The sequence below is a fragment of the Triturus cristatus genome, chromosome 4_2 (assembly GCF_964204655.1).
Source record: "Triturus cristatus chromosome 4_2, aTriCri1.1, whole genome shotgun sequence".
Lineage (NCBI taxonomy): Eukaryota > Metazoa > Chordata > Amphibia > Caudata > Salamandridae > Triturus > Triturus cristatus.
Window position 1 is genome coordinate 960,426,170 of NC_140586.1, and position 27,459 is coordinate 960,453,628.

The 27,459-nt window shown below is 50.8% G+C and overlaps 1 protein-coding gene across 9 annotated transcripts in view; it reads left to right on the forward strand.

The window, feature by feature from the left end:
• The window catches only part of LOC146839127 (uncharacterized), a 239,364-nt gene that overhangs the window by 10,001 nt on the left and 201,904 nt on the right, over window positions 1–27,459 (forward strand). For all 9 annotated transcript variants that reach the window (XM_085603141.1, XM_085603135.1, XM_085603140.1 and 6 more), the window contains one exon: window positions 18,342–18,452. In XM_085603141.1, coding sequence (XP_085459267.1) covers window positions 18,342–18,452 — 111 coding nt within the window. The remainder of the gene's footprint in view (window positions 1–18,341; window positions 18,453–27,459) is intronic.

Sequence of the window (27,459 nt, forward strand, 5' to 3'; positions counted from 1 at the left end):
TGTCAGGATATTCTGGACTGCTGCACCTAATTATAGAGCTATTTGTTTACCTCTCCTAGATGTAAGCGGGAAAGTGATGGCATTGGGGAGTCCCAGGAGGATGTATACCGGGAATCTTGGGACTTGAGTATCAAAGTGGGAGTCGACCTCCTCTAAGATTTTCTGCCAGTAAGTCCCCAGGGTGGGGCAATCTCAGAGTAAGTGTGTTAGGGTGCCCGGCGAGACGCAGGCTTGCCAGCACAGTGGGCTGCGCGAAGGGTTACCCCTGTGAAGTCGCACCGGAGTTAAGTACCAATAGGTGGCCAACTTAGTGGCTGTTTCGATAGATGGGACATTGCGGGCCGTGCGTCGGGCCCGGTAATAGATGTCCCTCCATTCTTTCGGTGTGAGTTCCCTGCCCAACTCCCCCTCCCAGTGCAACTGGCCCGGGGATTTCCCAGTGTCAGAGGTGTTTCGAGTACATTTATATAGGTCTGAGGTCAGTCGTGCATCGCTATGTCGGGTGATTAACCATCTCTCAAACGGTGTAAGTAGCCTCTCTGCACCCTCCCTCACCTCCTTATGGAGTACCCAATGTCTAATTTGTAGGTACCGGTAGCGCTCAGTCGATGAAAGGGTGCGGACCAGAAAGGTCAAAGAAATGTCCTATGAAGCAGCTGGCTTCGGTCGTCCAGTGATGAAATGCCCCATAATCTAGGCCAGGTGAGAAGTCTGGGTTTTGGACAATGGGCGTGATGGGAGATGGGAATGTCTTGAGCCCCCTGGCGATGGCTGTCCTGTCCCAAGCCGACAGTATGGGCCGAGTTACCTCTGAGAAATATAGGTTGCAAGGGCGTTCCTTGCGTGAGAGAAAGGGGACTCCTGTCGTGTACCCCACAATGCTTACCTCGGCTGTGGAGTGATTCCGCAGGGATGACGAGCGCCCGCCCCTGCACCCACCTACCCCCTTAAGGACAGCAGAACCCAGCAGGGATGAGATGGAAGCAGGGAAGGGAGCCAGTGGGAAGGCAGGAGGCGGCGGGTTGGGTCGTTGGACGGTGGCTGGAAGACAGGGAAAAGGACCTAGTTAGTAGGTAACCCCACTCTCTCTTGTTCCACCCCCGTAATCCACACACAAAGAAGAACCTCGTTGTTTCCTCTATCGAGGACTCACCAGTGTTGGACAGGCTACGGGCCTTAGTCCTTATGCCACTCCGGGCAAAGAAGGCGAGGGGCTGTAACGCTGATCAATGCCCTCCAACTGTACCTCGCTTCTGAAGGCGCACGACGGCGCTTGGACAAGGTATGTACGGGCTCTTCCCCTTGGTTTGTGGTGAAGCAAAATAAGTAAAACCCAGAAAGCGCTCCTGCACGATGCTAACAAAATAACTACGAGGCGCTCCTGCGCGGTTCTAACAAAATAACTAAAAAGCGCTCCAGCGCGGTGAAAACAAAAACAAGCCCCGCAACACTCCTGTGTTTGCTAGGCTCCAGTTGTGGAGGAGAGGAGTTACCTCGCCTCGATGTTCGGCGTCGATCAGTCAGAAGGCTTCCCCAACGGTTCTTCAGATGAAAGGGTCGGCTCTTGATCGGCGCGGCTGGGCTCCGGATACGATTCCCGCTCCTCGGGAATCAAGAAGGAATTCGAAGCGGTGAGTTGGCGGGAAGACGCGATGATATGCGTTCTTCCCGGAAGTGCTTCTCATGACCTTACGTCCGTGGTGAGGACTAGACCGGGAACCTGCTTCGGACCGGAAGTGAGTTTCCCGGTTCGTGTCTGTGTGTGTGGATGCGGGAGCGCCGGCAAATGCCGCGACCATGACAGTACCCCCCCACCCGCACCTCCGGAGACCCAGTAAGAGGAAGCAGGACGGGGGCTTAAGGGATGATCCTGATGGAAAGCACGGACTAGGTCGGGAGCATGGCGAACATGAGACAAAGGCTCCCAGGACCGCTCGTCCGGGCCATAACCCTTCCAGTCCACCAGGTAGTATAGTTTACCCTTAGTACGACGGGACCCCAGGATGGCCCTGACCTCGTACTCCACATGATCCTCCACTACCACCGGAGATGGGGGAGACAGAACAGTGCCACCCGGGCGGACCGGCTGCAGAAGGGACACATGGAAGACTGGGTGGATTTTCATGTGCGGGGGCAGCGAGAGCCGCATAGCCACGGGGTTAACCACCCTTTCAATGACATAGGGACCCACGAAACGGGGTAGCAGTTTCTTGGGACCATGCACGTTGAGGTGCCGAACAGAGAGCCACACCTGATCACCCACGCTGTACATGGGTTCTTTTTGACGATGAGCGTCAGCGTGAGTCTTGTATGTGTCTTTCGCTTTGGCCAACTCAAACCGAGCTTGCTGCCAAAGGCTGCGCAGGGCGTTGTGGTAGGCACGCACTGTCGGCAACAAGCTGGCCCGCGGTACCTCCCAGGAGGAGGTGCGGGGGTGATGGCCGTGGAGACGAAAGAATGGCGACATAACGATGGCTGAATGTTTTCCGTTGTTGTAGGCGTATTCTGCCATCCAGAGTACTTCGGACCATTCCTTCTCGACAGTTAGCAGTAAACAACGGAGGTACTGCTCCATGGTGTGATTCGTTCTTTCGGCCTGACCGTCGGTCTGGGGGTGGTATGCAGAGGACAAGCGCACCTCCATGTCGAGGATCTTGCACACCTCCTTCCAAAAGCGGGACACAAACTGCGAACCCCGGTCCGTTATGACGGATGAAGGGATGCCATGGAGGCGCACCACCTCCTGTACGAAGATCAGAGCCAGCTCCGCCGCCGTGGGTAACTTCGCCAAGGGCACGAAATGCGCCATTTTAGACAGGTGATCGACAATGGTGAGTACCGTGGTATGCCCTGTTTTGGTACGGGGTAGGTCCACCACGAAGTCCATAGAGATCGTGTGCCACGGGTATGGTGGCACAGGGATGGAACGCAGAAGACCAACCGGGGGTTCTGAACTGTTTTTACTCAAGAGACAAATGGTACAGTACTTTACATGGTTCTTCGTGTCAGACACCATAGACGGCCACCAGAACTGCCTTCGCACAAGTTCAAGCGTTTTGTGGAAGCCGGGGTGGCCTGATAAGACATGATCGTGGCACAGGCTGACTGCCGTCCGCTGGCTGGAACACCCAGGAAGGTATAACCTGGCACCGCGGTACAGCAATCCGTCCACGCATGTTACCCCAGCGTTTTCCGCCACCAGAGCTCCCCGGTTTGCATGCTCCGTGTCCTTTTCCACTTGAGCCAGAAACTCCGAGGATGTCACAACTCCCTGGAAGCGATCCTCCGAGAGTATGGGACCCGGTTCGATGGGGTCGGGTTCCACGTCAGACTCCCCTAGGCGTGATAGGGCATCGGCCTTGGCGTTTTCCTTCCCGGGGCGAAACGTGATGACGAAGTCGTATTCGTTGAAGAATAAGGTCCACCGAAGCTGTCGGGCAGTGAGGGCACGTGCCGATCGTAGGAATTGAAGGTTCCTGTGGTCCGTGTAGATGGTAACCGTGTGCTTCGCGTCCTTCAGGAAATGGCGCCATTCTTCGAACGCGGTCTTGATAGCCAGAAGTTCCCGGTCGGACACCGTGTAGTTGCGTTCCGCTGGTTGGAGTTTCTTGGAATAAAAAGCCACCGGATGTAATAGTCCTGTGCTGGTGTTCCGTTGGGAGAGGACCCCTCCTAAGGCGTCTTTTGAGGCGTCAGCTTCCACCACGAAGGGCTGTTCGGTGTCGGGGTGCATCAGAACAGGGGCTAGGGTAAACCGTCTCTTCAGTTCCCGGAACGCGTGGTCCGCTTCCTGATTCCAACCAAACGGCACACCCTTGCGCAACAAGCGTGTAATCGGGGCTACCATCTCCGAGAAACCTGTGATAAACCTCCGGTAGTAGTTGGAGAAACCGAGAAACCGTTGAACCCCCTTTACGGATTCAGGAGGAGGCCACGATAGGATGGCGTCCACCTTCTTATCGTCCGTCTGGATACCCGCAGGAGTGATGATGTGCCCCAGGAACTCAACAGAGGTGACATGAAAAGCGCTTTTTTCCAGTTTGACGTACAAACGGTGTTTCCTTAGTTGTTGAAGGACGGAACGGACATGCTGGACGTGTTCTGCGGAGGACTGGGAGAAAATCAGGATGTCGTCTATGTAGACAACACAGAAGATGTCTATGAATTCCCTCAACACCTCGTCTATGAAGTACTGGAACGCTGCGGGGACGTTACAGAGTCCGAAAGGCATGACCTGGTATTCGAACAGACCAAACTTTGTCCGAAAGGCGGTTTTCCATTCGTCACCCTTTCGGACTCTGACAAGATGGTAAGCGCCCCGCAGGTCCAGCTTCGTGTAAATGGAGGCGTTTTTCACCTGTTCCAGTAGGTTGGTAATCAAGGGCAGTGGGTAACGGTTTTTCACAGTGATGGTGTTCATTGCCCGGAAGTCTATGCAGGTTCTTAAATCTCCCTCCTTCTTCGATACGAAGAAAAGAGGAGAGGAAACCGGGGACCTGGAATGGCGAATGAACCCGTTGTCCAGAAACTCGTCCAAGTACGACCTTAGGTGGAGATTCTCTTTCTCAGTAAGGGAATATATTCTGCTGCATGGCAGCATAGAGCCGGGAATCAGGTCTATCCGGCAATCGAAGGACCGATGCGGTGGCAGAGTGTTGGCCCCTTTCTTGTCGAACACATCGGCTAGGTCCAGATATTCTTCTGGTATCGCTGCTTGGGACACCACCCCCATACCCTGAAACGGCAGCGAGCGTGCTTGTATGGAGCGATCTCCCAGGATGTTGTCCGTAGCGTAACAGGTTCCACAACAATGTTCGGAATCCAAACGTATCACTCTGGTCACCCAATCAATGCAGGGGTTGTGTTTCACCAACCATGGTAAACCCAATATCACCTTGAATTGAGGAGCATCAATGACGTCAAAGCTGATGGACTCAGCGTGGTGATTTGCAAAGGACATAGTCATGAGCTCGGTTTGATGTCTGATAGGGCCGGAGGTCAGGTCCGTTCCATCGACAGCCTTAACATTTTTGGGTTGGGCCTTCGACACCTTGTTCATGCCCAAAGCCCTCGAGTAAACGGCATCAATGAAACAGCCCGTAGCACCGGAATCCACCATAGCAGTCACCTGCCAGGTTCTGCCCGCCTGATTCTGTAATGAAACTTCCACCCCCATGTGGTGGTTACCGTCGAAAACGGCAGGGATCGCTATGGAGCAATACCGAGAACCCAGAGGACGGATCCCTTTGTCTACTGGGCTACCTCGTTTCCCTTCTGGTCGACTTTGGTGATAGGCAGGGCAAAGGGCCTTCGACCCCGAGGTTTTGATGGCTTTACGGGACATTCCCTGACGAAATGTCTGCTTTTGCCGCAGTATAGGCATTGGTCCTGCTTCCTCCTCCGTTCTCGTTCCTGACTGGTCAAGGGCCCTCTTACGCCCCCAATCTGCATGGGTTCCGCCACCTCTCCCTGGGGAATGGGTTCCTCTCTGGTTTTGTCCGTTCCTCTGTCTCCAAGGGCCAAAAACCGGTTGTCACCGCCCTTTCCTTTCTCGGATCTTCGTTCCTGGAGTCGGAAGTTCATTTTTACTACGAGATCGATGAAGGGGCCGATTTCGTCCGGTGGGTCGGGTAGTTGCGAGATGAGATCCTTCAGGTCATCGCGTAGTCCCCGATAAAACACCGATACCTTTTTGTCCTCAGGCCAGTGGGACTCAATCACTAGTCTACTGAACATGGTGATGTAGTGAAGCAAATCCTGGTTGCCTTGCTTTAGGTTCAGCAACTCATTGTCCGCTGCTTGCACGAAGGTGTGACGAGCGAACATGCGTCGCATGGCTTCCGTGAACGTTGGCAGATGGTGTAGCATGGGATCATCATGTTCAACCAGCGCTATGGACCATTGAGCAGCGTCTCCACCCATGTATGACAGGATGTAGGCTACCTTGGACGTGTCATCAGGAAAGGCTGCGTTTCTGACCATGAAATGCAGGTGGCATTGATGGATGAAGATACCATACTTGGTGCTGTCACCGTAGAAACGTTCGGGTGGTGCCAGCTGTACGGGATGAGGGGCGATGACTTGAATGGCATTGTTCGGGTTGGTGGTAGCGGTGGACCCCCCAAAGATGAATGTGGGCTGTCTTAACACGCCTTCTTGCACGACCCTAGGGCTAGGGGTAGTTCCCCACGGGTTGGTGGCCCCAGCTGCCACCTGGCTCTGTAGGGCGGTCATATCTTGACGTAATGTATGGTTTTCTGCCTGCATAGCAGCCAGCATAACGGCTATGTCGTTTAACGTAACCTCCGGGTCGCCCATGTCATCCAGGCGGAATGGTAAACGTGGGCTTCGAATTCTGTTGTGTACCCCACAATGCTTACCTCGGCTGTGGAGTGATTCCGCAGGGATGACAAGAGCGCCCGCCCCTGCACCCACCTACCCCCTTAAGGACAGCAGAACCCAGCAGGGATGAGATGGAAGCAGGGAAGGGAGCCAGTGGGAAGGCAGGAGGCGGCGGGTTGGGTCGTTGGACGGTGGCTGGAAGACAGGGAAAAGGACCTAGTTAGTAGGTAACCCCACTCTCTCTTGTTCCACCCCCGTAATCCACACACAAAGAAGAACCTCGTTGTTTCCTCTATCGAGGACTCACCAGTGTTGGACAGGCTACGGGCCTTAGTCCTTATGCCACTCCGGGCAAAGAAGGCGAGGGGCTGTAACGCTGATCAATGCCCTCCAACTGTACCTCGCTTCTGAAGGCGCACGACGGCGCTTGGACAAGGTATGTACGGGCTCTTCCCCTTGGTTTGTGGTGAAGCAAAATAAGTAAAACCCAGAAAGCGCTCCTGCGCGATGCTAACAAAATAACTAAAAAGCGCTCCTGCGCGGTGAAAACAAAAACAAGCCCCGCAACACTCCTGTGTTTGCTAGGCTCCAGTTGTGGAGGAGAGGAGTTACCTCGCCTCGATGTTCAGCGTTGATCAGTCAGAAGGCTTCCCCAACGGTTCTTCAGATGAAAGGGTCGGCTCTTGATCGGCGCGGCTGGGCTCCGGATACGATCCCCGCTCCTCGGGAATCAAGAAGGAATTCGAAGCGGTGAGTTGGCGGGAAGACGCGATGATATGCGTTCTTCCCGGAAGTGCTTCTCATGACCTTACGTCCTTGGTGAGGACTAGACCGGGAACCTGCTTCGGACCGGAAGTGAGTCTCCCGGTTCGTGTCTGTGTGTGTGGATGCGGGAGCGCCGGCAAATGCCGCGACCATGACAACTCCCCACAATGGCTGGGCTGCTAGGGATCTGTCCATGAACAACCAATGCTTCTTGGACTTGGGACGTGACCATTCCACCAGTGCTCTCAGCTGAGCCGCCCGCCAACACGTCGGGAACACCCAGACCCCCATCCACCGGGTCCCTGTGCGTGAGGTCGCGACGCATCCGAGCCCTCTGATCCCGCCAGATGAAGCGCTCTATATCCCTTTGCAATGCCCGTAGAACTCCAGATGGGGGCATTAGCGGTGCGAAATAGGTAAAGAAGCTGGGGTAGTAGCACCATCTTCACCGCTGCAATCCGGCCCAGCCGTGAAAGGGAGTGGGTCCTCCATCTTCGCATGGAATACCGGACGTGTTTCAAAAGTGCCGTGTAGTTCAACTGTTTAGTGGCAGAAATAGTGGGAGCCACCCAAAGGCCTAGGTAAGTAATAGAGTCATGGACCCATTGAATCTGAAAAGTGCGCTGTAGGAGTTCTAACGACAAATTAAGAGCTTGTGACTTATGCACATTGAACTGGAAGCCCGAGGCAAGTGCAAACCGGGCCAGTTCGTCCACGAACGCCGGCAGAGATTCCCCGGGGTGCTCCAAGGTCGCTACTAGGTCATCAGCAAATAGACCGAGTTTATGTTCCGAGCTCCCATGGCGTGCACCTTTAATGATTGGATCATCACGGACTCTTTGAGCTAAAGGCTCCATATAGAGAGCGAAGAGGAGCGGCAACAGCGGGCACCCCTGCCAGTTGAGAACGCCGCTGATGCCACACCATTCACCCAGACCGTAGCGGTTGGATTCACATAACTTTCAATCAATCAATAAAGCGATCCGGCATGCCAAAATGAACCAACGTCGCCCGGAGACACGGCCAATGCACCCTGTCAAACGCCTTTTCGGCATCGACCGAAAGGATCATGCTCTCCGCCGGAAAGATCTCCGAGCGGTCCATCAAGTGGAAGAGCCTTTTGGTATTATCGGACCATTGTCGCCAAGGGACAAAGCCTGATTGGTCCGGATCTATCAGACCTGGGAGATGACAAGAGAGTAGGGATATAGGGCGTTAGGAGCTGCAAAGATGGGTGTCTTTCCCTGGTTTTGGGATCACTGTTATTAAGGCCTCCAACATCAAGGGTGGAAAAGAGGAGGTCGGCGACGACCCGACCGAGTTAAAAACTCATACTAAAAGCGGGGCCAGTATCCCACAGAACGTTTTATAAAAACCGGATGTGAACCCGTTGGGGCCGGGCGATTTGTTACGTTTCAGACGAGTGATCGCCGAAATGACCTCCACCAGACGGATGGGGGCTTCTAGGTCAGCTGTGTGGGTCGGGAGTAGTTTGGCTGTGGCCTCCCCATGAAGGTATTGAGACGGCTCAGTCTCAGGTAAAACTTGAGCCGAGTATAGCGTTGTGTAAAAGTGTCGGAAGGCCCCCACAATCTCAGTGTCCTCCCTACATTCTCCCCCGCCCAGGGATCCTGTACCTCAGCGACTCTATGACCCTGTCTTTGGGCTCAAAGGCTGTTTGCGAGAAGGCGCCACATCGATCTCCGCCTACGTAAAATGCATGCTTAAGGCGCAGGGCCGCATATCCAGCTATTTCCAACCCTGCTAGCTGTGCCGGGCCACCTTTAGAAGCTTCCAGACTCTGGGAGCGCCAGTCCGCTGGTGGATGCGTTCCAACTCAGTGACCTCGCTCATCAAGCGGTCTTGCTTTTCTTGTCTGTCCCCGTTGTCTGCTGACGCTATGCCAATGAAGACCACTCGAATCACCGCCTTCATTGCCTCCCATAGGGTCGTCAAAGATATGTCTGGTGTATCGTTTGTGGCTAAATAGTCAGCTATGCTCTCCTGAATTTGTTGCACTACGGAAGGACGCTGAAGCATTTTCTCCCGAAGGTGCCAAAGACAGCGGGTAGGACGCTTTGGAGGCAGGGTCAGTGAAAGTCGCAGTGCAGAGTGGTCAGACACGGGTCAGGGGAGGATCTCCACGTCATGGACCTGTTGTGTGAGTGGGTCAGAAGTAAAGATATAATCAATTCTATTGTACGTTTTATGGGGGTAGGAGTAAAATGTGTATGCCCTAGTGTTGGGTTGTTGATATCTCCAGATGTTGGTAAGGCCAGCCTCCGCCAGTAATTGTTTCCCCGTGTCATACAGGGTCCCCGTTTGGCCCCATCGTTGCCCAGAGCGGTCCATGTCGCCATTGAGCACCATATTAAAATCCCCTCCTAACATAACCGTTTTGTCCAGGAGACCCGTGAGCTCCTGGATTACTGTCTTGATAAAGCCCTCTTGTCCACTGTTGGGAACATAAACCGAAGCCACCGAGAATGTGTGTGTGTCTAAGGTAAAGGTGTAAGCCAAGAACCTCCCCTTAATTTCACCCTGTTTGCTACCAACATGCCCTGGGAACTTAGAAGATACCAAAATGGCTACCCCAGCAGTTTTGGAAGAGGCGGAGGAGAACATCTGGTGAGGGAACGCCTTCGACCTCAGTCTGTGGATTTCAGCAGGGAGCAAATGTGTCTCCTGGAGGAGGCAAATATGGGCATCTGAGCGCTCCAGGTAGGACAGAAGAGTCCGGCGCTTAATGGGATTATTCAGCCCTTTAACATTCCGGGACACAATATGGATTTCAGGAGCCATAGAAGTGTGGACTCAGACTCTCTAAGCTGGATGGCGCTACCTCTGTCGGGGATGGAGACATGGTGGGGTAACATGATGTAGCCCTTAAATAACTGAGGAAGAGGAGGGATCCCAAGAAAAAATAACCCCAAACAAAGAACATAAGAAAGGAACAGTTATGTAGAAAGTCCACAAGTGTCCCAGGTGAAACGCCCGTGGTAAGACGTGGGATGGATAGCAGGAACCCCCCCGGACCTGGCCATGACAGCCGGTTCAACCCATCAAGAAAGCACAAGTCGGCACCTCAAAAGTTGTGGATCAGTCTGCAGTGTTGGAGTCCTCTGCCAAGGTCTGAAGAACTGCAGAGCGTTCTTTGACAATCACTTCTGGATCTGGGCGCGAGCCCGTCATGTTCCTCCGATCCCCTCCGGTACGCGGCATCATCTCCAGTCCACCAGCCTCTGCCTTAAGCAACAAGTCTTTTACAGATCTATCCTTGTGGGCTCTGGCAGCGACCATTTGTAAGCGCATCCACTCCCGGCCTGCAGTTAAGGGGCCGCGCGCAGAGACAGTGCACGGGGATCAAGTCAGTGTGGTAGGCCTCAAGGTTCAGCCCACAAAAGAGTCCTCACCTGTGTCAGGGCCACGTTGCGAGGAGGAGCTTGACGCAGGCTGCGGGCTGTACTCCCTGGGTACAACGTCACACATGGCGAATTTTGCAGCGGGGGCTCCTCTCGCTCAACGCTTACTACTAATGTCTGGGGGGTGGAGTTGGCCCACTTCTGTGATGGTTTCCCCAGTGGTGATGAGAGAACTTGAAGGTCGTGGTCACTAGGCTGCGAGTGTGCCCACCGGTTATCACCCCCCTCCTGGGCCAATGTTAGTGGGGGCCTCAAGATGTGAGGGGAGTAAGACGCCCTGGCCGCACTTCACTGAATCTTCTAGGCCCACACTCACCGCTTGTCAAGCGCCGTCGCTGGATTTCTCAATCCGTGCTCTCAGGGCGCTGCACCACTATATGGCTCCCCTAGCTGCACACTCGCAATCCGCCAGGCCTCACATGCCGCTGGAGCACAATCGCCCGGTCCGCTGGGCCCACATGCCGCTGGAGCACAATCCGCCCGGTCCTCTGGGCCTCGCATGCCGCTGGAGCACAATCCGCCCGGTCCGCTGGGCCTCACATGCCGCTGGAACACAATCCGCCCGGTCCGCTTGGCCTCACATGCCGCTGGAGCACAATCCGCCCGGTCCGCTGGGCCTCACATGCCGCTGGAGCACAATCCGCCCGGTCCGCTGGGCCTCACATGCCGCTGGAGCACAATCCGCCCGGTCCGCTGGGCCTCACATGCCGCTGGAGCACAATCCGCCCGGTCCGCTGGGCCTCACATGCCGCTGGAGCACAATCCGCCCGGTCCGCTGGGCCTCACATGCCGCTGGAGCACAATCCGCCCGGTCCGCTGGGCCTCACATGCCGCTGGAGCACAATCCGCCCGGTCCGCTGGGCCTCACATGCCGCTGGAGCACAATCCGCCCGGTCCGCTGGGCCTCACATGCCGCTGGAGCACAATCCGCCCGGTCCGCTGGGCCTCACATGCCGCTGGAGCACAATCCGCCCGGTCCGCTGGGCCTCACATGCCGCTGGAGCACAATCCGCCCGGTCCGCTGGGCCTCACATGCCGCTGGAGCACAATCCGCCCGGTCCGCTGGGCCTCACATGCCGCTGGAGCACAATCCGCCCGGTCTGCTGGGCCTCACATGCCGCTAGAGCACAATCCGCCCGGTCCGCTGGGCCTCACATGCCGCTGGAGCACAATCCGCCCGGTGTGCTGGGCCTCACATGCCGCTAGAGCACAATCCGCCCGGTCCGCTGGGCCTCACATGCCGCTGGAGCACAATCCGCCCGGTCCGCTGGGCCTCACATGCCGCTGGAGCACAATCCGCCCGGTCCGCTGGGCCTCATTGCCACTGGAGCACAATCCGCCCGGTCCGCTGGGCCTCACATGCCGCTGGAGCACAATCCGCCCGGTCAGCTGGGCCTCACATGCCGCTGGAGCACAATCCGCCCGGTCCGCTGGGCCTCACATGCCGCTGGAGCACAATCCGCCCGGTCCGCTGGGCCTCACATGCCGCTGGAACACAATCGCCCGGTCCGCTGGGCCTCACATGCTGCTGGAGCACAATACGCCCGGTCCGCTGGGCCTCACATGCTGCTGGAGCACAAAACGCCCGGTCCGCTGGGCCTCACATGCCGCTGGAGCACAATCTGCCCGGTCCGCTGGGCCTCACATGCCGCTGGAGCACAATCCGCCCGGTCCGCTGGGCCTCACATGCCGCTGGAGCACAATCCGCCCGGTCCGCTGGGCCTCACATGCCGCTGGAGCACAACCTACCCGGTCCGCTGGGCCTCACATGCCGCTGGAACACAATCCGCCCGGTCCGCTGGGCCTCACATGCCGCTGGAGCACAATCCGCCCGGTCCGCTGGGCCTCACTACATGTGTGGGCCGGCTCCGGTCCCCATCACCCTCAGCCGCGGCTGCGCAGAGCTCGACCGACCCCCAGTGGAGAGGCCAGGGCCCGAGATGGCGCAGGCAGCCGCACCGGTTATCATAGCTCGGGGTCCGGCAGCGGCCCACCACCGCTGCTAATAAGTCCTCAAATCTGCCGAAGCCTGTGTCGCCTCCTTCAGTCAAATGGCCGCTCTGCTGTAAGCGGCACCGCGCGGCTCCAGTCTCGCTAGGCCTCCAGCGCCGCAAGCACCCTGAGATGAGCCCCGCCGCCGCGCTGCGCTGCACTGTGCGGCCCGCGGTCTCGATCGAGGCGGCGCTGTCAGGCCTTCGATGCTGCCGTTTCGGGTCTCTGTCACATCCAGGAGCGCACAACTATGAATGGGTGATGTCCGGACTCCAGGGAGGGCCGTGGACGTGTATCGGGTCCCGCAGGTCAGCGCTATGCAGACGACAGGACGGAGCGGCGAGTACATGCGTCCTACTCGACTGCCATCTTGGCCACGCCCCTTAGGAGGTCTTTTTAAAACCACCTTTCTCCTCTGGAGGATGAGTCCTACTCGGTGGACCCAGTAAGAAGGCCTCTTTGGTTCCCCACACCCCCAGAGGGTTAAGTCCTACTCAGTGAACCATTTGTGGGATCTCCTCTATTACAAAAGGAAGAATCACATTGAGTGTACTTTCAGAATATGAGGCATATTTAATGGGTCCTCTGTGAGAGCCCCCGGAGGAGGACATCACACTCAGTTGGCACTGTAAGGGAGCCACGCCCACAGGGCAAAGAGTAACACGCGGTAGACCCTGTGAGGAGGCCTCTCTTCCCGGGAGCAGGAGTGACACTCTGTGGACCCAGTAAGATGTAATATCTCTCCTTTTCCCTCCTCTCCCAAAGGACGGGTTCCACTTAATGTACCATATGAGTTGGCAGTGCCTAGAGCCTGGAGTCACATTGAGTGGGCCCTGTATAGAGTGACCTGTCCATCGACATAACGAGAAACAATCCGGGGTCTCTGTGAGGGTGGCTTTTGCCCCAGACACCAGTTACAGTCAGTTGCTTCTGTGTTATTTGTGAGAGGTTAGCAGACTTTATTTGTATGGCTCCCAGCATGTTATGGTGCATGCCCATACATGTCTGCAATCAGCAGCCATCTGCGACGCAAGCATGCATCAAGATGCTGTGGAGGCCTGTTTTGCTTTCATTTACACTTGAATGTCCTATTTGGGATGAATAACTAAAACCAAGGCAATAATGCCATTCAACCAGTGTATATGTGTGGAAAACTTTTTTAAACCGTTTACATCCGTGAAATTCCATGGGCTAGAACCAACATAGATTAATAGCCTTGTCATCAAATGCCTAAAGTAAGCTCAACCATAGTAGCCATTGACAGAAAGGAACTGCCCAAAAGTCTGTATCTGTGGATGTATCATAACGTCTCTCCTGAAGGGTGACCCCAGCTCTCACATCTCTCCTGAGGCGCGGAAGGACGTCCTTCACAGTGTTTCTTCTATAGGGGCAGGACATGTCTCACATTGTCTTTCATGTGGTGGGAGAACCATCTCTCACGTTGTGTCTTCTAAAGTGTGAGCAAGTATCATATTGTTTCTCATGGAGAGGGGAGGACATCATTTAGTAGCCGGAGAGCAAAGTCTTCACACAAGATTCTGGAGGCAATCTGTTACAGGTCGGTTCTTTATTCCATATTATAATAATACTCTGTTACAGGTTGGTTCTTTATTCCATGTTACAATCACACTCTGGTAAAGGTAGGTTATTTATTCCATGTTACAATCACACTCTAGTACAGGTCGGTTCTTTATTCCATGTTCCAATCGCACTCTGGTATAGGTCAGTTCTTTATTCCATGCTACAATCACACTCTGGCACAGGTAGATTCTTTATTCCATGTTCCAATCGCACTCTGGTATAGGTCGGTTCTTTATTCCATGTTACAATCACACTCTGGTACAGGTAGGTTCTTTATTCCATGCTACAATCACACTCTGGTATAGGTCGGTTCTTTATTCCATGTTACAATCACACTCTGGTACAGGTCGGTTCTTTATTCCATGTTACAACCACACTCTGGTACAGGTCGGTTCTTTATTCCATGTTCCAATCGCACTCTGGTACAGGTCGGTTCTTTGTTCCACGTTACAAGCACACTCTGGTACAGGTCGGTTCTTAATTCCATATTATAATCACACTCTAGTACAGGTCGGTTCTTTATCCCATGTTATATTCACACTCTAGTACAGGTCGGTTCTTTATTCCATATCACAAGCACAGTCTGGTACAGGTCGGTTCTTTATTCCATGTTACAATCACACTCTGATACAGGTCGGTTCTTTGCTCCAAGTTCCAATCACACTTTGGCACAGGTAGATTCTTTATTCCATGTTACAATCACACTCTGGCACAGGTAGATTCTTTATTCCATGTTACAATCACACTCTGGTATAGGTCAGTTCTTTATTCCATGCTACAATCACACTCTGGCACAGGTAGATTCTTTATTCCATGTTACAATCACACTCTGGGATAGGTCGGTTCTTTATTCCATGTTACAACCACACTCTGGAATAGGTCGGTTCTTTATTCCATGTTACAATCACACTCTGGTATAGGTAGATTCTTTATTCCATGTTACAATCACACTCTGGGATAGGTCGGTTCTTTATTCCATGTTACAATCACACTCTGGTACAGGTAGGTTCTTTATTCCATGTTACAATCACACTCTGGGATAGGTCGGTTCTTTATTCCATGCTACAATCACACTCTGGTAAAGGTAGGTTATTTATTCCATGTTACAATCACACTCTGGTAAATGTAGGTTCTTTATTCCATGTTACCCTCACACTCTGGTACAGGTAGGTTCTTTATTCCATGTTACCCTCACACTCTGGTACAGGTAGGTTCTTTATTCCATGTTACAATCACACTATCACACTCTGGTGCCGGCCGGTTCTTTGTACCAAGGCCCCAGAGAGCAGCAGGCTCTCGACCCTAGGGCTCAGAAACCTGTCTGGTCGTGGCACCTGTTGCAACAAATGTCTTGTTTCCCCCATGCAGGGAGCTATTGATAGGTCATTGTAGCTCTCCTTACCAGCTTTGAAGGCAGATTTTAGCAGACTCAAAGCATTATTGTTTCAAAAAGAAGTAGCTCTCACATCAGCTCGTGAGACTTTTGATTTGCAGGTGGCAAGGACATGCAGTGAGATACAGTCCTTCTTAAACATGAACCTCCCAACATATTTTGGTAAACTGATTCATCGTATTTTTAATGCATCGGATACTGCCGGCCTTGCAAACGTTTTCCAAAAGATGGCCTTGGGCTTAGTTAGCTTGTTCCAAACACTCTTTGGAGTAATGCCAGCTTTTATTCATTCACTCTTCTCCAGTTTTTTTGGTGGATTCCCACTGCTGTTTTTCCTCATTTGTGGCAATCTGGTTCTATTTTGCTCTTTTGTAATGTTCCGTTTGCAAGCCCGCGAGTACTACCATTGCTCCAGGTGTGTCGTGAGGGCATGCTCTGGCTCTTGGGAATATTACTACTTCAGGAATTGGGGTCACTGTCATTCTGACCAGTCTGGTTTGCCTGCTTGCAACCTGTGTTCCACTTCATCTGGTGCCCCTTCGAATGGGCACTAGACATTTGCTTGGCTTTGCAGACGCCGGCTCCTATAGACTTTACCCTGCTGATGAGTCGCTTAGCAACCCATCAGAACTGTCCCTTGGGCCTATGGCTTCTCCATTATCAAGCTATGAGCCCCTCCTTCCACAGGAGATGTGTGCACCGGCACATGTATCCCGAAATTCTGGTTATCCTAACAGGGATGCAGGTTATCCGGCAACTTTTTCAGCATCAGCTGGGCCTGAAGGTCATGTTTGTTCTCTGGATCTCATAAACTAGGCTGGGCAATCATTATCTGCTGTGACTAAATTTGTTCTGGATTCATTAGCCTTCGAATTTTCAAATGACATCATAGATTCCACCACACCACATTAATTTGGCGCGTTTTTCTAAATTGTCATCCTAAAGTTCCATTGCCTGTTATTTCAAATTTGAAATGTTTTATGCTTATTAGCGCTGCTTCGAAATCACTTATATTATATATGTTTTCATATTATTTCATCAGCAGTCGTGTCACTGCCCTGACCAAAGGGAGGGTGTCATGTATTTCCCATAGGCTCACTGCATTTCTCCCTTATATGTTAGCCTAAATGCAAGAGCAGGCTGCTTCTGCCTTGCACATGTTGCAGAAGAACACATTTGTTTTTGTGCTACACGTTTAGTTGGGACTGGGCTGCACATGTATTGTTATTTTATTCTTCCCTGGGTCCCAGGTGCAACATTTCTCACACAGGTCGAAAAACACTGTGCTCTATTTTCTTTTTGGTCGGGCACTAACGCACAGACATAATAGACAAGGCAGGTACTGTTTTGAACAAGCTACTGTTCTCATATAACCCAGGTCTGGCCGTGTTGAGACCAGAGAGGATAACTTCTCGTAGAGCAAAGGCCCTGTTAAATGAAAGAGCTCTGCGGCTTGAGATGTAGAACAACTACCTATATGTATATAGTTTTTCTGTAATGAGGGTCGGCTTAGGCAGAACTGTCTTTCATTGTGACAGGGCTTTTATGACGGAGCTTTTTATTTTGTATAGTTTGCTTATTGGACATTTTTACTTGCATGTGTCTACTAATTGCAGCACAACTATTGCAACATAGAGCATGATAACTTTCAATAAAATTGTAAGCTTTTCCTCGTCCCTCTTTTCTGTTTATTGTGGATACGTATGAGTGGGAGAAACAAAGGTGGGGACCTCCGAGGGTCTAGAGTGTTGTGTTCTGGGGTGCCAAATGACTTTTTCCTCTGGAAGGATTAGGAGAGCAAGTGAGGCACTATGAGCTAGTCTGGATTTGGGCCCATTGGTACTGATGTGGTATGGTGACTAAGTTCCTACATAGTGATGTTATATGGTCCCGACATAGTTCTGTTCCTGAGCAGAATCTCTGCAACGGGAGCAATCTCCCTTACACATTAGACCCTTAATAATAATATGCTGAATGTGCTGAGTCAACTCCGAAGGTGATGGATGTGGGGTAATGTGAGGACGTCATCTGGGAAGCGGCGTTAATGTATCCCAGAGAGGTAGCCATTACATTGTGTTTGCGATTGATACAGTTTAAAATACTGCACAGAGTATATTATAACCAGTGCAGGTTGCATACTATGGGAGTCCTGCTACCCCAACATGTTTATGATGGACAGAGGCCGTAGGATCATTCATGCACACAGTCTGGGACTGCCCACTTATACAGGTTTACTGGACGGGGATTATTCAAGTACTCTCTGATATATCGGAAGTTGCTCTTTGGCTTGACCCAAAATACATTTTATTGGGAATCCCAAATGATGTCGATCTCCGACACTTCAAGCTTCTTTTTAGTGCCCTGAGTCTGGTTTTAGCCAAGAGAGAGGTGGCTAGTTTATGGGGGTCGCCAGAAGTACCAGTCATCCACAAATGGAGGCGGGGAAGGAACCTATATATGGCAGCCTAGAAGCTCACCTACATCAGTAGGGGTTGCCCTCGTAAATTCCATAAGATATGGGGGAGTTGTATGGAGGTGTATGGGTTGGGGTCTACAGATGACAGCTCTGGCCTCACAACCAGATTGGTACATATGACTTGGGGGGTGTCGTGCCCTACCTTGCATATCTTCCATTGTTTTTTTACAATGTTTTGTTGCTCTACAACATGTCCGCAACAAAGTGTGCATTACTGTATGCTCCCATTGACTGTTCGTGGTTATCGGTGCACATGCGCCTAACTGTGTTTCTTTTGTTCTTGAAAAAAAATATATATATATTTTACAAAAAATATACTGTATATTGCGCTCTTGTAGAATTATTAATTTGTGATTTCTTTCTTTAACAGGCCCTCTAATTGCCAGTACTGTCTTTTCGTTGAGTATGAAAGGAACACAACTGCTCCACCCTCTGGACAACACTGAGTCTGAGAGAAGAGACTGTGTCACTAGTTCCCCAAGTAAGCAAGCCGGGCTTTAGCCTTGATGTGAGAGTGATGGCTTAATGCATGTGGGACACGTGCTCACTAGACAAGGGCCTGCTTACCGATCACAGCAGTGACCACACACTCACGGAGGCACTCATGAGGTGTGTGTCCTCATTAGATAAGGCACTGCTTACCGATCACAGCAGTGACCACACACTCACGGAGGCACTCATGAGGTGTGTGTCCTCATTAGATAAGGCACTGCTTACCGATCACAGCAGTGACCACACACTCACGGAGGCACTCATGAGGTGTGTGTCCTCATTAGACAAGACAGTGCTTACTGATCACAGCAGTGACCACACACTCACGGAGGCACTCATGAGGTGTGTGTCCTCATTAGATAAGGCACTGCTTACCGATCACAGCAGTGACCACACACTCACGGAGGCACTCATGAGGTGTGTGTCCTCATTAGATAAGGCACTGCTTACCGATCACAGCAGTGACCACACACTCACGGAGGCACTCATGAGGTGTGTGTCCTCATTAGACAAGACAGTGCTTACTGATCACAGCAGTGACCACACACTCACGGAGGCACTCATGAGGTGTGTGTCCTCATTAGACAAGACAGTGCTTACCGATCACAGCAGTGACCACATACTCACGGAGGCACTCATGAGGTGTGTGTCCTCATTAGATAAGGCACTGCTTACCGATCACAGCAGTGACCACACACTCACGGAGGCACTCATGAGGTGTGAGTCCTCATTAGACAAGACAGTGCTTACTGATCACAGCAGTGACCACACACTCACGGAGGCACTCATGAGGTGTGTGTCCTCATTAGACAAGACAGTGCTTACTGATCACAGCAGTGACCACACACTCACGGAGGCACTCATGAGGTGTGTGTCCTCATTAGATAAGGCACTGCTTACCGATCACAGGAGAGACCACACACTCACGGAGGCACACATGAGGTGTGTGTCCTCATTAGATAAGGCACTGCTTACCGATCACAGGAGAGACCACACACTCACGGAGGCACACATGTGGTGTGTGTCCTCATTAGACAAGGCACTGCTTATTGACTTCAGAGTTGAACGCTCACTCACAGAGGCACACCCAAAGTGTGCATCTTCACTAGAAAATGCACTGCTTATTGACTGCAGCATTGAACACACATTCATTGAGGCACACGTAAAGTGTGTGTCCTCTCCAGACAAGGCACTGCTTACCAATCACAGCAGTGACCAGACAAGCACTGAGGCGCACACAAGTTGTATGTCCTCACTAGACAAGGCACTGCTTACCCATCACAGCAGTGACCACACACACAAGGTGTATTTCCTAACTGGATAAGGCACTGCTTACCCATCACGGCAGTGAGCACATGCTCACGGAGGCACACACAAAGTTTATGTCATCACTAGACAAGGCACTGTTTACCCATCACTGCAGTGAACACACACTCATGGATGCACTCACAAGGTGTGTGTCCTTACTAGACAAGGCACTGCTTATTGACTGCAGCATTGAACACACACTCCTGGAGGCACACATAAGTTGTACGTCTTCACTAGACAATGCGCTGCTTAATCACTGCAGCTTTGAACACACACTCACGGAGGCACACATATAGCATGTCTTCTTTATAAGAAACAAGTGCACACTCGCAGACTAAAACAGTGAAACCACTCACAAATCCACACACAGGGTAGGTGCTTACCTGCTGCATTTAATGTACCACTTGGAGCTGAGCATGGAGTACATACTCACACGGGCAAACCGGGCACATGCATTAACCAGCAGTAGATAAGGCAATGTTACAGACAGGCAGTACAAGTGAGCACACTTTCACTACGCACATACAGGACATGTGGTTGTGGCACATGTGCTCTCCCAAGCAGATGAGACACCATATCCATGTATGGGTCTAGCATGGACTCACAAAAGCGCACACACAAGGCATATGTTTTGAAATGCACGAAAATAAGGTACTGAGTACAGGTTGTAATGAGGAGCACACGCACAAAGGCACACCCTGGGTGTGTGTGCTCATCCTTAGGAAATAAGACGCAGGTTACAGATTGTGGCATTGAGTGAACACTGTCGACAATGGGTACTTTTGCTCCCTCACGCCTGACAGTGCACCCCTTATAGGCTGTAGAACTGGACACAGACAAACACAAGTCACTTAGCAGCGATAAGGCAGTGCTCACATGCATTGGTACTTCAGACCCACCATCAAAGAGGCAGCAAGATTTGTTTGGAGATGGAGGAATAAGGCAGACTTCATGTTCCCTAAAAGCCCACATTATCTCAACTGATAAACAGAGGCCACACAATGGGAATAAGAATTGAGGAGTAGCAGTGAAGCCAGGAAGTTGGAGACTCCTTTGGAAGAAGAAATAACCAGCAACTCAAGTGAGAGATTGAGGAAGAACCGGAGGGTAAACAGAATGAAGACAACCTTGAATCATTAAATATGGACCAACATTAAAAAAAATTTAAGTACCTATGATATGGTTTAGAAGTAGACAAACACGGTGGATAGGGTGGGAGCAAAAATAAAGGGCGAAGAAGAAAACAAACTGTGGTGCTGCTCATGTAAATAGGAACTCCCATGAAAGAGGCACACGCGGAATAAACAGAAAAAGAGAAAGAAACTCGTATACCAAGGGAAGAAAGAGAGAGAGAAAGGGAGACTTTGAGAGAAACAGGAAAATGAAAGTTACTGTTGATGTAAGGGAAGGGTGGGACACGCAGGAAGAGAAACCGGAAATGCAGTGGAGAGAGCTTGTAATATACAGAGGAGAGATTGGAAAAAAGGTACGAAGCTAAATAAACAGGTACTGTAAGGTAAGAGAACGCTATGGTGCGAGTGGTGTCAAGAGTAGACAATAATGATTGATTTACTAGCAAAATAACCCCACTGAGAAAGGCACCCAGTGGGAGATGATCAATATGTGAATCCAAGAAGAGCTTGACAGAGTGAGAGAAGCTAGCAGATCCCAGGGGAAATACAGCTGGACAGGTAAAGCACAATAGGAGAACCTTGGATTAGATGAGGCAAGAGAGAGAGAGATAAGACTAGATTCTCAGGTGAGATAGACAAAGAGATACAGTTAGAAATCCTCTGGTGGAGACTTATACAGCAATGGGAAAATGATCCAATTAGGGTGTTGTAGGAAGCTGGGTTTCTGTTGCAGGAACCCCCCCCCACTTTTTGCCAGACTGCTGATGCACTTTGACTCTGGCAACATGTCAGTCCCTTGTAAAAGGTTCCATGGGTACCAAGGGAACTGTGACCAGGGAAGGCCTCTAAGGACTTCAGCACTCATTGTGCCACCCTTAGACGCCCTGTACCTTTGTGTACACACACACACACACACACACACACACACACACACGTACGCACACACACACACACACACACACTCTCTCTCTCTCTCTCTCTCTCTCTCTCTCTCTCTCTCTCTCTCTCTCTCTCTCTCTCTCTCTCTCTCTCTCTCTCTCTCTCTCTCTCTCTCTCTCTCTCTCTCTCTCTCTCTCTCTCTCTCTCTCTCTCCGTGTTTTGGTGCAGAACAAAGTGAAGAGTCGACATCGCACACATACCTGTGTGCCATGCCTTCAACCCACTTCCCTAGCATAGGTCAGCCACCCCTCTAGCTGGGTGTACTATACCAGTGGTGAGGGGACAGGTGCATGAGCCCTGTACCCCCACAGTGTCTAGACCAATTGTTAGACATCATAAGTGCAGTAATGCTATTAAGAGTATATGGTGCTGGGAGTTTGTCATTACGAACTCCACAGCACCATAATGGCTTTACTGAAAACTGGGAAGTTTGGTATAAAATGTCTCAGCACATTAAACCTACACTGATGCCAGTGTGGGATTTAATGAAAAATGCACACAGAGGGCATCTTAGAGATGCCCCCTGAAAAATGACCAGCTTCTGGTGGGTTCCCTGACTGGTACACACCAGCCTGCCACCACGAGACATGTTTCTGAACCCCTGGGGTGTAGTCACCCTAAGGTCAGTAGCCCATTGGCTACTGACCTCAAGACCCCTAAAACGCCCCCTAAATACAGTATTTAGGGAGCAGCCCTGTAGGAAGCTGGGTTTCTGTTGTAGTAACCCCCCCACTTTTTGGCACACTACTGATGCACTTTAACTCCATGTGTCCTGGGTCCCTGCCAATCAGGTTCCCAGGGCTTGTGTTCTTTCCCAAAACTGTACCTTGTACCCCCAATTGACACTTCTCTGGCCACATCTCAGTCACTTGTAAAAGGCACCATGGGTACCAAGGGCACTCTGGCCAGGGAAGGCCTCTAAGGGCCGCAGCACTTATTGTACGACCCTTAGAGGCCCTGTAGCTTTACACACATACACTGCTATTGCAGGCTGCGTGTTTTGGTGCAGAACAATGTGACAAATTAACATGGCACACATCCCGGTGTGCCATGCCTACAACCCACTGCCCTGGCGTAGGTCAGCCACCCCTCTAGCTGGGTGCACTATACCAGTTGTTGAGGGTACAGGTTAATGAGCCCTGTACCCATACAGAATCTAAGTCCATTCTTAGACATTGTAAGTGCCCTGCTACCTTTAAGAGTATATGGTGCTGGGAGTTTGTCATTATGAACTCCACAGCACCCTAATGGCTTTACTGAAAACTGTGAAGTTTAGTATTAAACTTCTCAGCACATTAAACCCACACTGATGCCAGTGTGGGATTTAATGAAGAATGCACTCGGAGGGTATCTTAGAGATGCCCTCAGAAAAACGACCAGCCTCTGATGCATTCTCTGACTGGTACACACCAGCCTGCCACCACGAGACATGTTTCTGAACCCCTAGGGTGGGAGCCTTTGCTCCCTGAGCCCAGAAACAAAGCCTTTCCTGGGCGTAGGTGGTCACACCTTCCTCCCCAGGCCAGAAAAAGCCAAATGTGGCAGGGGAGCTTTAAAGACCTTGCTGCCTTTGTAATGCGACCCCCAGCCTCTCCTGCTATCAGGAGCAGGCCCCCTTCCTGACTCCCCTCCTTTTTGGCGGGAAAAATTAACACAGTCCAGAAGGTGTGCCCACCTCTGCCAACACCACCCCTCAGGTGGGGAGGCGAGGTGAAGCCCACTCTTCAGCGCCCGCCATCTTGCAAATGGCAGGTACTCTCCAATCCGGATTAGGGATTGTGGCCACTCCCCCCACATGGGGTGAGCACACCAATGGTGTAGTCACCCTAATGTCAGTAGCCCATTGGCTTCTGACCTCGAGACCCCTAAAGTGCCCCCTAAATACAGTATTTAGGGGGCAGCCCTGAACCAAGAAGACAGATTCCCGCAACCTACGAAGAAGAACAAAAGAAGATGCCCAGCAGAGAAGACTGCAGAGAACAACCTGCTTGGCCCCAGCCCTACCGGCCTGTCTGCAGTTTCCAGAGATCCTGCGGCAGAAGTCGCCCTGTCCTGCAGTCAGCTACCTCCAGAACCCTGGGAGGACTGACTGCCTTCTGGATCTTCTGTGAACAGCAGCCGTGTTCAAAAGAATGTCCAAAGCTTGACTCTGAGGACAAAGAAACCTGATGTCTGGAACCACCACTGCACTCATTCCCTACGGCCTGAGTTTGAGTGGCCCACCGGTCCCAGCGAGGTCCTCCACCACTCCGGAGTCCGAGTCCACAATCGGTTGACCCCTCCAGGACTCACCGACGTCACCTGCAGCCTCTGCACGAAGACCCCCTCCGGTCCCTCCAACCGCGAGTGGCCCGCTAAGGTGAAATACGACCTCAAAAGACATCCCTGCATCCAGCTGCCCTGCACCCTGGAGAAAAGAACCTGAGGTGCACCTACGTCCCAAGCCCTCCAACTTACCTGCCCAGCTGTTGGTTTCTCCTGGAAGTATTCCTGGACCGAGCCTGCAGCTAAAAAACAAAATTGAGAATCTCCACTGAAAACAACAGGGCACCCAATGCCAAAACAGCACCCTGCCCCCAGCCTCCCCTGCGCCGCCGCGGGTGCACCTTGTGTGCTAACTTGGATCCCCTTTGCCCTGAGCCTAACACCTGGAGCTTTGCTCCCACAACCCTGTGGCCTGCACGTGAGCAGCCACCAACCGGACGTCCCCTATCCCCCATTGGATAACATTGGGCCTCAGCAATCTGCACCTGGCTGCCCGAGTGCTGCTGAGGGTGCTTTGAGAGTGCATCCTCGACTCTGGGGGAACCCTTTTTCTAACCCCAGAAACTCAACCCCAAAGACTGAGTACTTACCTGTTAACCGATAACGTCATTTCTCTCCATAGGAATACATTCACTGTTTTTCCTTAAAAATTGTTCTACGTGTGGAGTTGATTTGTATAAAACCTGAAAAACTACAAATGTACAAAACTGATTTTACCAACTTTTCTCTATGAAATGCATCTACGTCCCAGAGCCCTCCAACTAACCTGCCCAGCTGTTGCTTTCTCTCGGAAGTCTTCCTGGACCGAGCCTGCAGCCAAAGCCCAAAACCGGCAATGCCCATTCAAAATAACGGGGCACCCGACGCCAAAACCGCACCCTGCACCCAGCCGCCTCTGCGGGTGCACTTTGGGTGCTAACTCAGATCCCCCTTTGCCCTGAGCCTAACACCAGGAGCTTTGCTCCCACAACCTAGTGGCCTGCACGTGAGCAGCCACCAACTGGAGGACCCCTATCCCCCATTGGATAAGATTGTTCCTTCAGCACTCTGCACCCGGCCACCCTAGTGCCGCTGTGGGTGTTTCAAGAGTGCATCCTTGACCCTGGGGGAACCCTATTTCTAACCCCAGAATACCAACTCCCACAAATACTTACCTGTAAACAGATAACTCAATTTCCTTCCATAGGATTGCATTGACTGTTTTTCCTGAAAGCTGTTTTAAGTGTGGAGTTGGTTTTGTATGAGAACTTGAAAAACTGCAAATATCTAAAAACTGCTTTATTTACCCTTTCTCTAGGAAATGTCCCAGTGTGATATCTAGGCATATCACACTGAGTAGAAAAAGTAATCCATAAAGTAATCTGAAAAGTAAAATGTTCACTGTATTAAAAGTATTTACATACCTGTAACAAAGTCATTTTCATTCAGCTTGCTTCTTTTTGCATTGAAAAGTATCACTTACACTTACCTGGGCCAGGCTTGCTTGGTTCTAGAAAATAAATATAACTAAATTATATTTTTTATACAAACAAATTGGTCTGAGTTCAGTCTTTGAGTGTGTGACATCATTTTCTGCCTGAGTGTGTACAATAAATGCATAACACTAACTTCTGATACAGCCTTACTGCTCGCTCACACTACCACAAATAGAGAGTACGGTGCTATCTACTTTTACCTCTGCCTACCTTTGGGATTCCACTGGACTCTGTGCACACTATACCTCACTTTGGTATAGTACATACAGAGCCTGCTTCTTACAGGAGTTCAAAAGGAATAGAAGAAGGAGGAGAGAAAAGCTGTCACACACGAATCTCAGGCAACATAGAAACCCAAGTGGGAGAGAAAGATATAATGAGAGAATCTCACATGAGAGAGATGAAAGAATAAGACAACCATTGGTGCACTTGACATACCGAACGAGAAGGATAATATATAAGAGACTTTCAGGTAAGATAAAGTGAGGGAGACGAAAGCATAGAGTGAGTGATAGAAGTAAATTACAGGAAGAGATTTGCAAGGGAAATAGACACAGTGATGCAGACGGAGAAAGAGAAGATACAGTAAGATAATTTTAGGCAAGTTAGAGTTTTAACGAGAGAATATATACTAGGCTTGATAGAAGCAAGTTTTAAGAACAGGTTGCTAGGGGATATAGATACTAATAAAGAGTGAGATACAATAAGTGAATGTGATTGCCGAAGGTTCACTGGGAGTGATAAAATAAGCACATTTCTGACAAGATAGCATGAGAGACAGAAGACACAATAAGAAACCCAGTGGAGAGAAAATCAGAGAAAAAGAGAAAGAACATAAGAACGTTTTAGACAAGATTGTTATATACCAGAGAATCCTAGGGAATATTGTTGGAGAGAGCGATACATAAAGAGAATCCTAGAGGTGAGAGCAGTACAATAAGAGATTCACAGGGGAGCTAGAACAAAGAGAGTGAATCCCTCTGTAATTAGATTGATAGTGCGAGAAAAAGATGTAGTAAAAGAATTGATGGCAGAGCGAAATCGGATAAAACACAGTAACGGTCTTCAAGGGAAAAACAATAAAGAGCAACCTACAATAAATTAATCTCTGGAGAAATAGAGTGATGAAGGAAAAAAGAAAGCATCGGAGACTCACAGGGAAGACAAAGCAAAATAAACCAGGAGTGAAGGTACCAGCAGTAAACCAAGGACAAAATGTTACAGATGCCAAGGTTGGTGGAGGGGGTAGGGATCGATTAGAGTGTGAAAGAGAGACCAATGGATCAGAAATGGATTTCTAAACAGAGCACAGCAGAGCGGCACCATTGGAGGCAGAGACTTCAAAGGGCAAAGAGGCACCTTCAGAGGAGAAGAACAACCTCAAAATGAATAAATAAAGATGCACAGCAGACTGGCAAGAACTACTAGTTGTAAAATGTGACATGGAATGATAATGAGAGATACACAGAGAAGAAGCAAGGTGAGACACCCGCCCGTAGAGATTAGAGAGACACTGATGGACACCCAGGGGACTACAGAAGGAAGAAGTGTTCCAGACGGGAAGAAGGAAGCACAAAGAAAAAGGGAGATTTGGGGTTATGGAAAAATGGAGGCGGGGATGAAAATGAAGGGATAGAAAGATTAAAAGGATATAGGTATTAAAAAAATAATTTAATGAGACAAGAAGAAACAAGAGATTGAGTATAATAGAAAGCAAATGACGAGACATTCTAGGAAGAGACCAAAGATTGCCCCAATGATTGGCACAGTGTTATAAAGGGAAATAAATGGGAAAAGATGCTTGTTTTCCTAAAAGGATGACAGTGTGAAAGGAAACTTTAAGTAGCCAACCAAAAAAAGCACTTTACTAATTAAA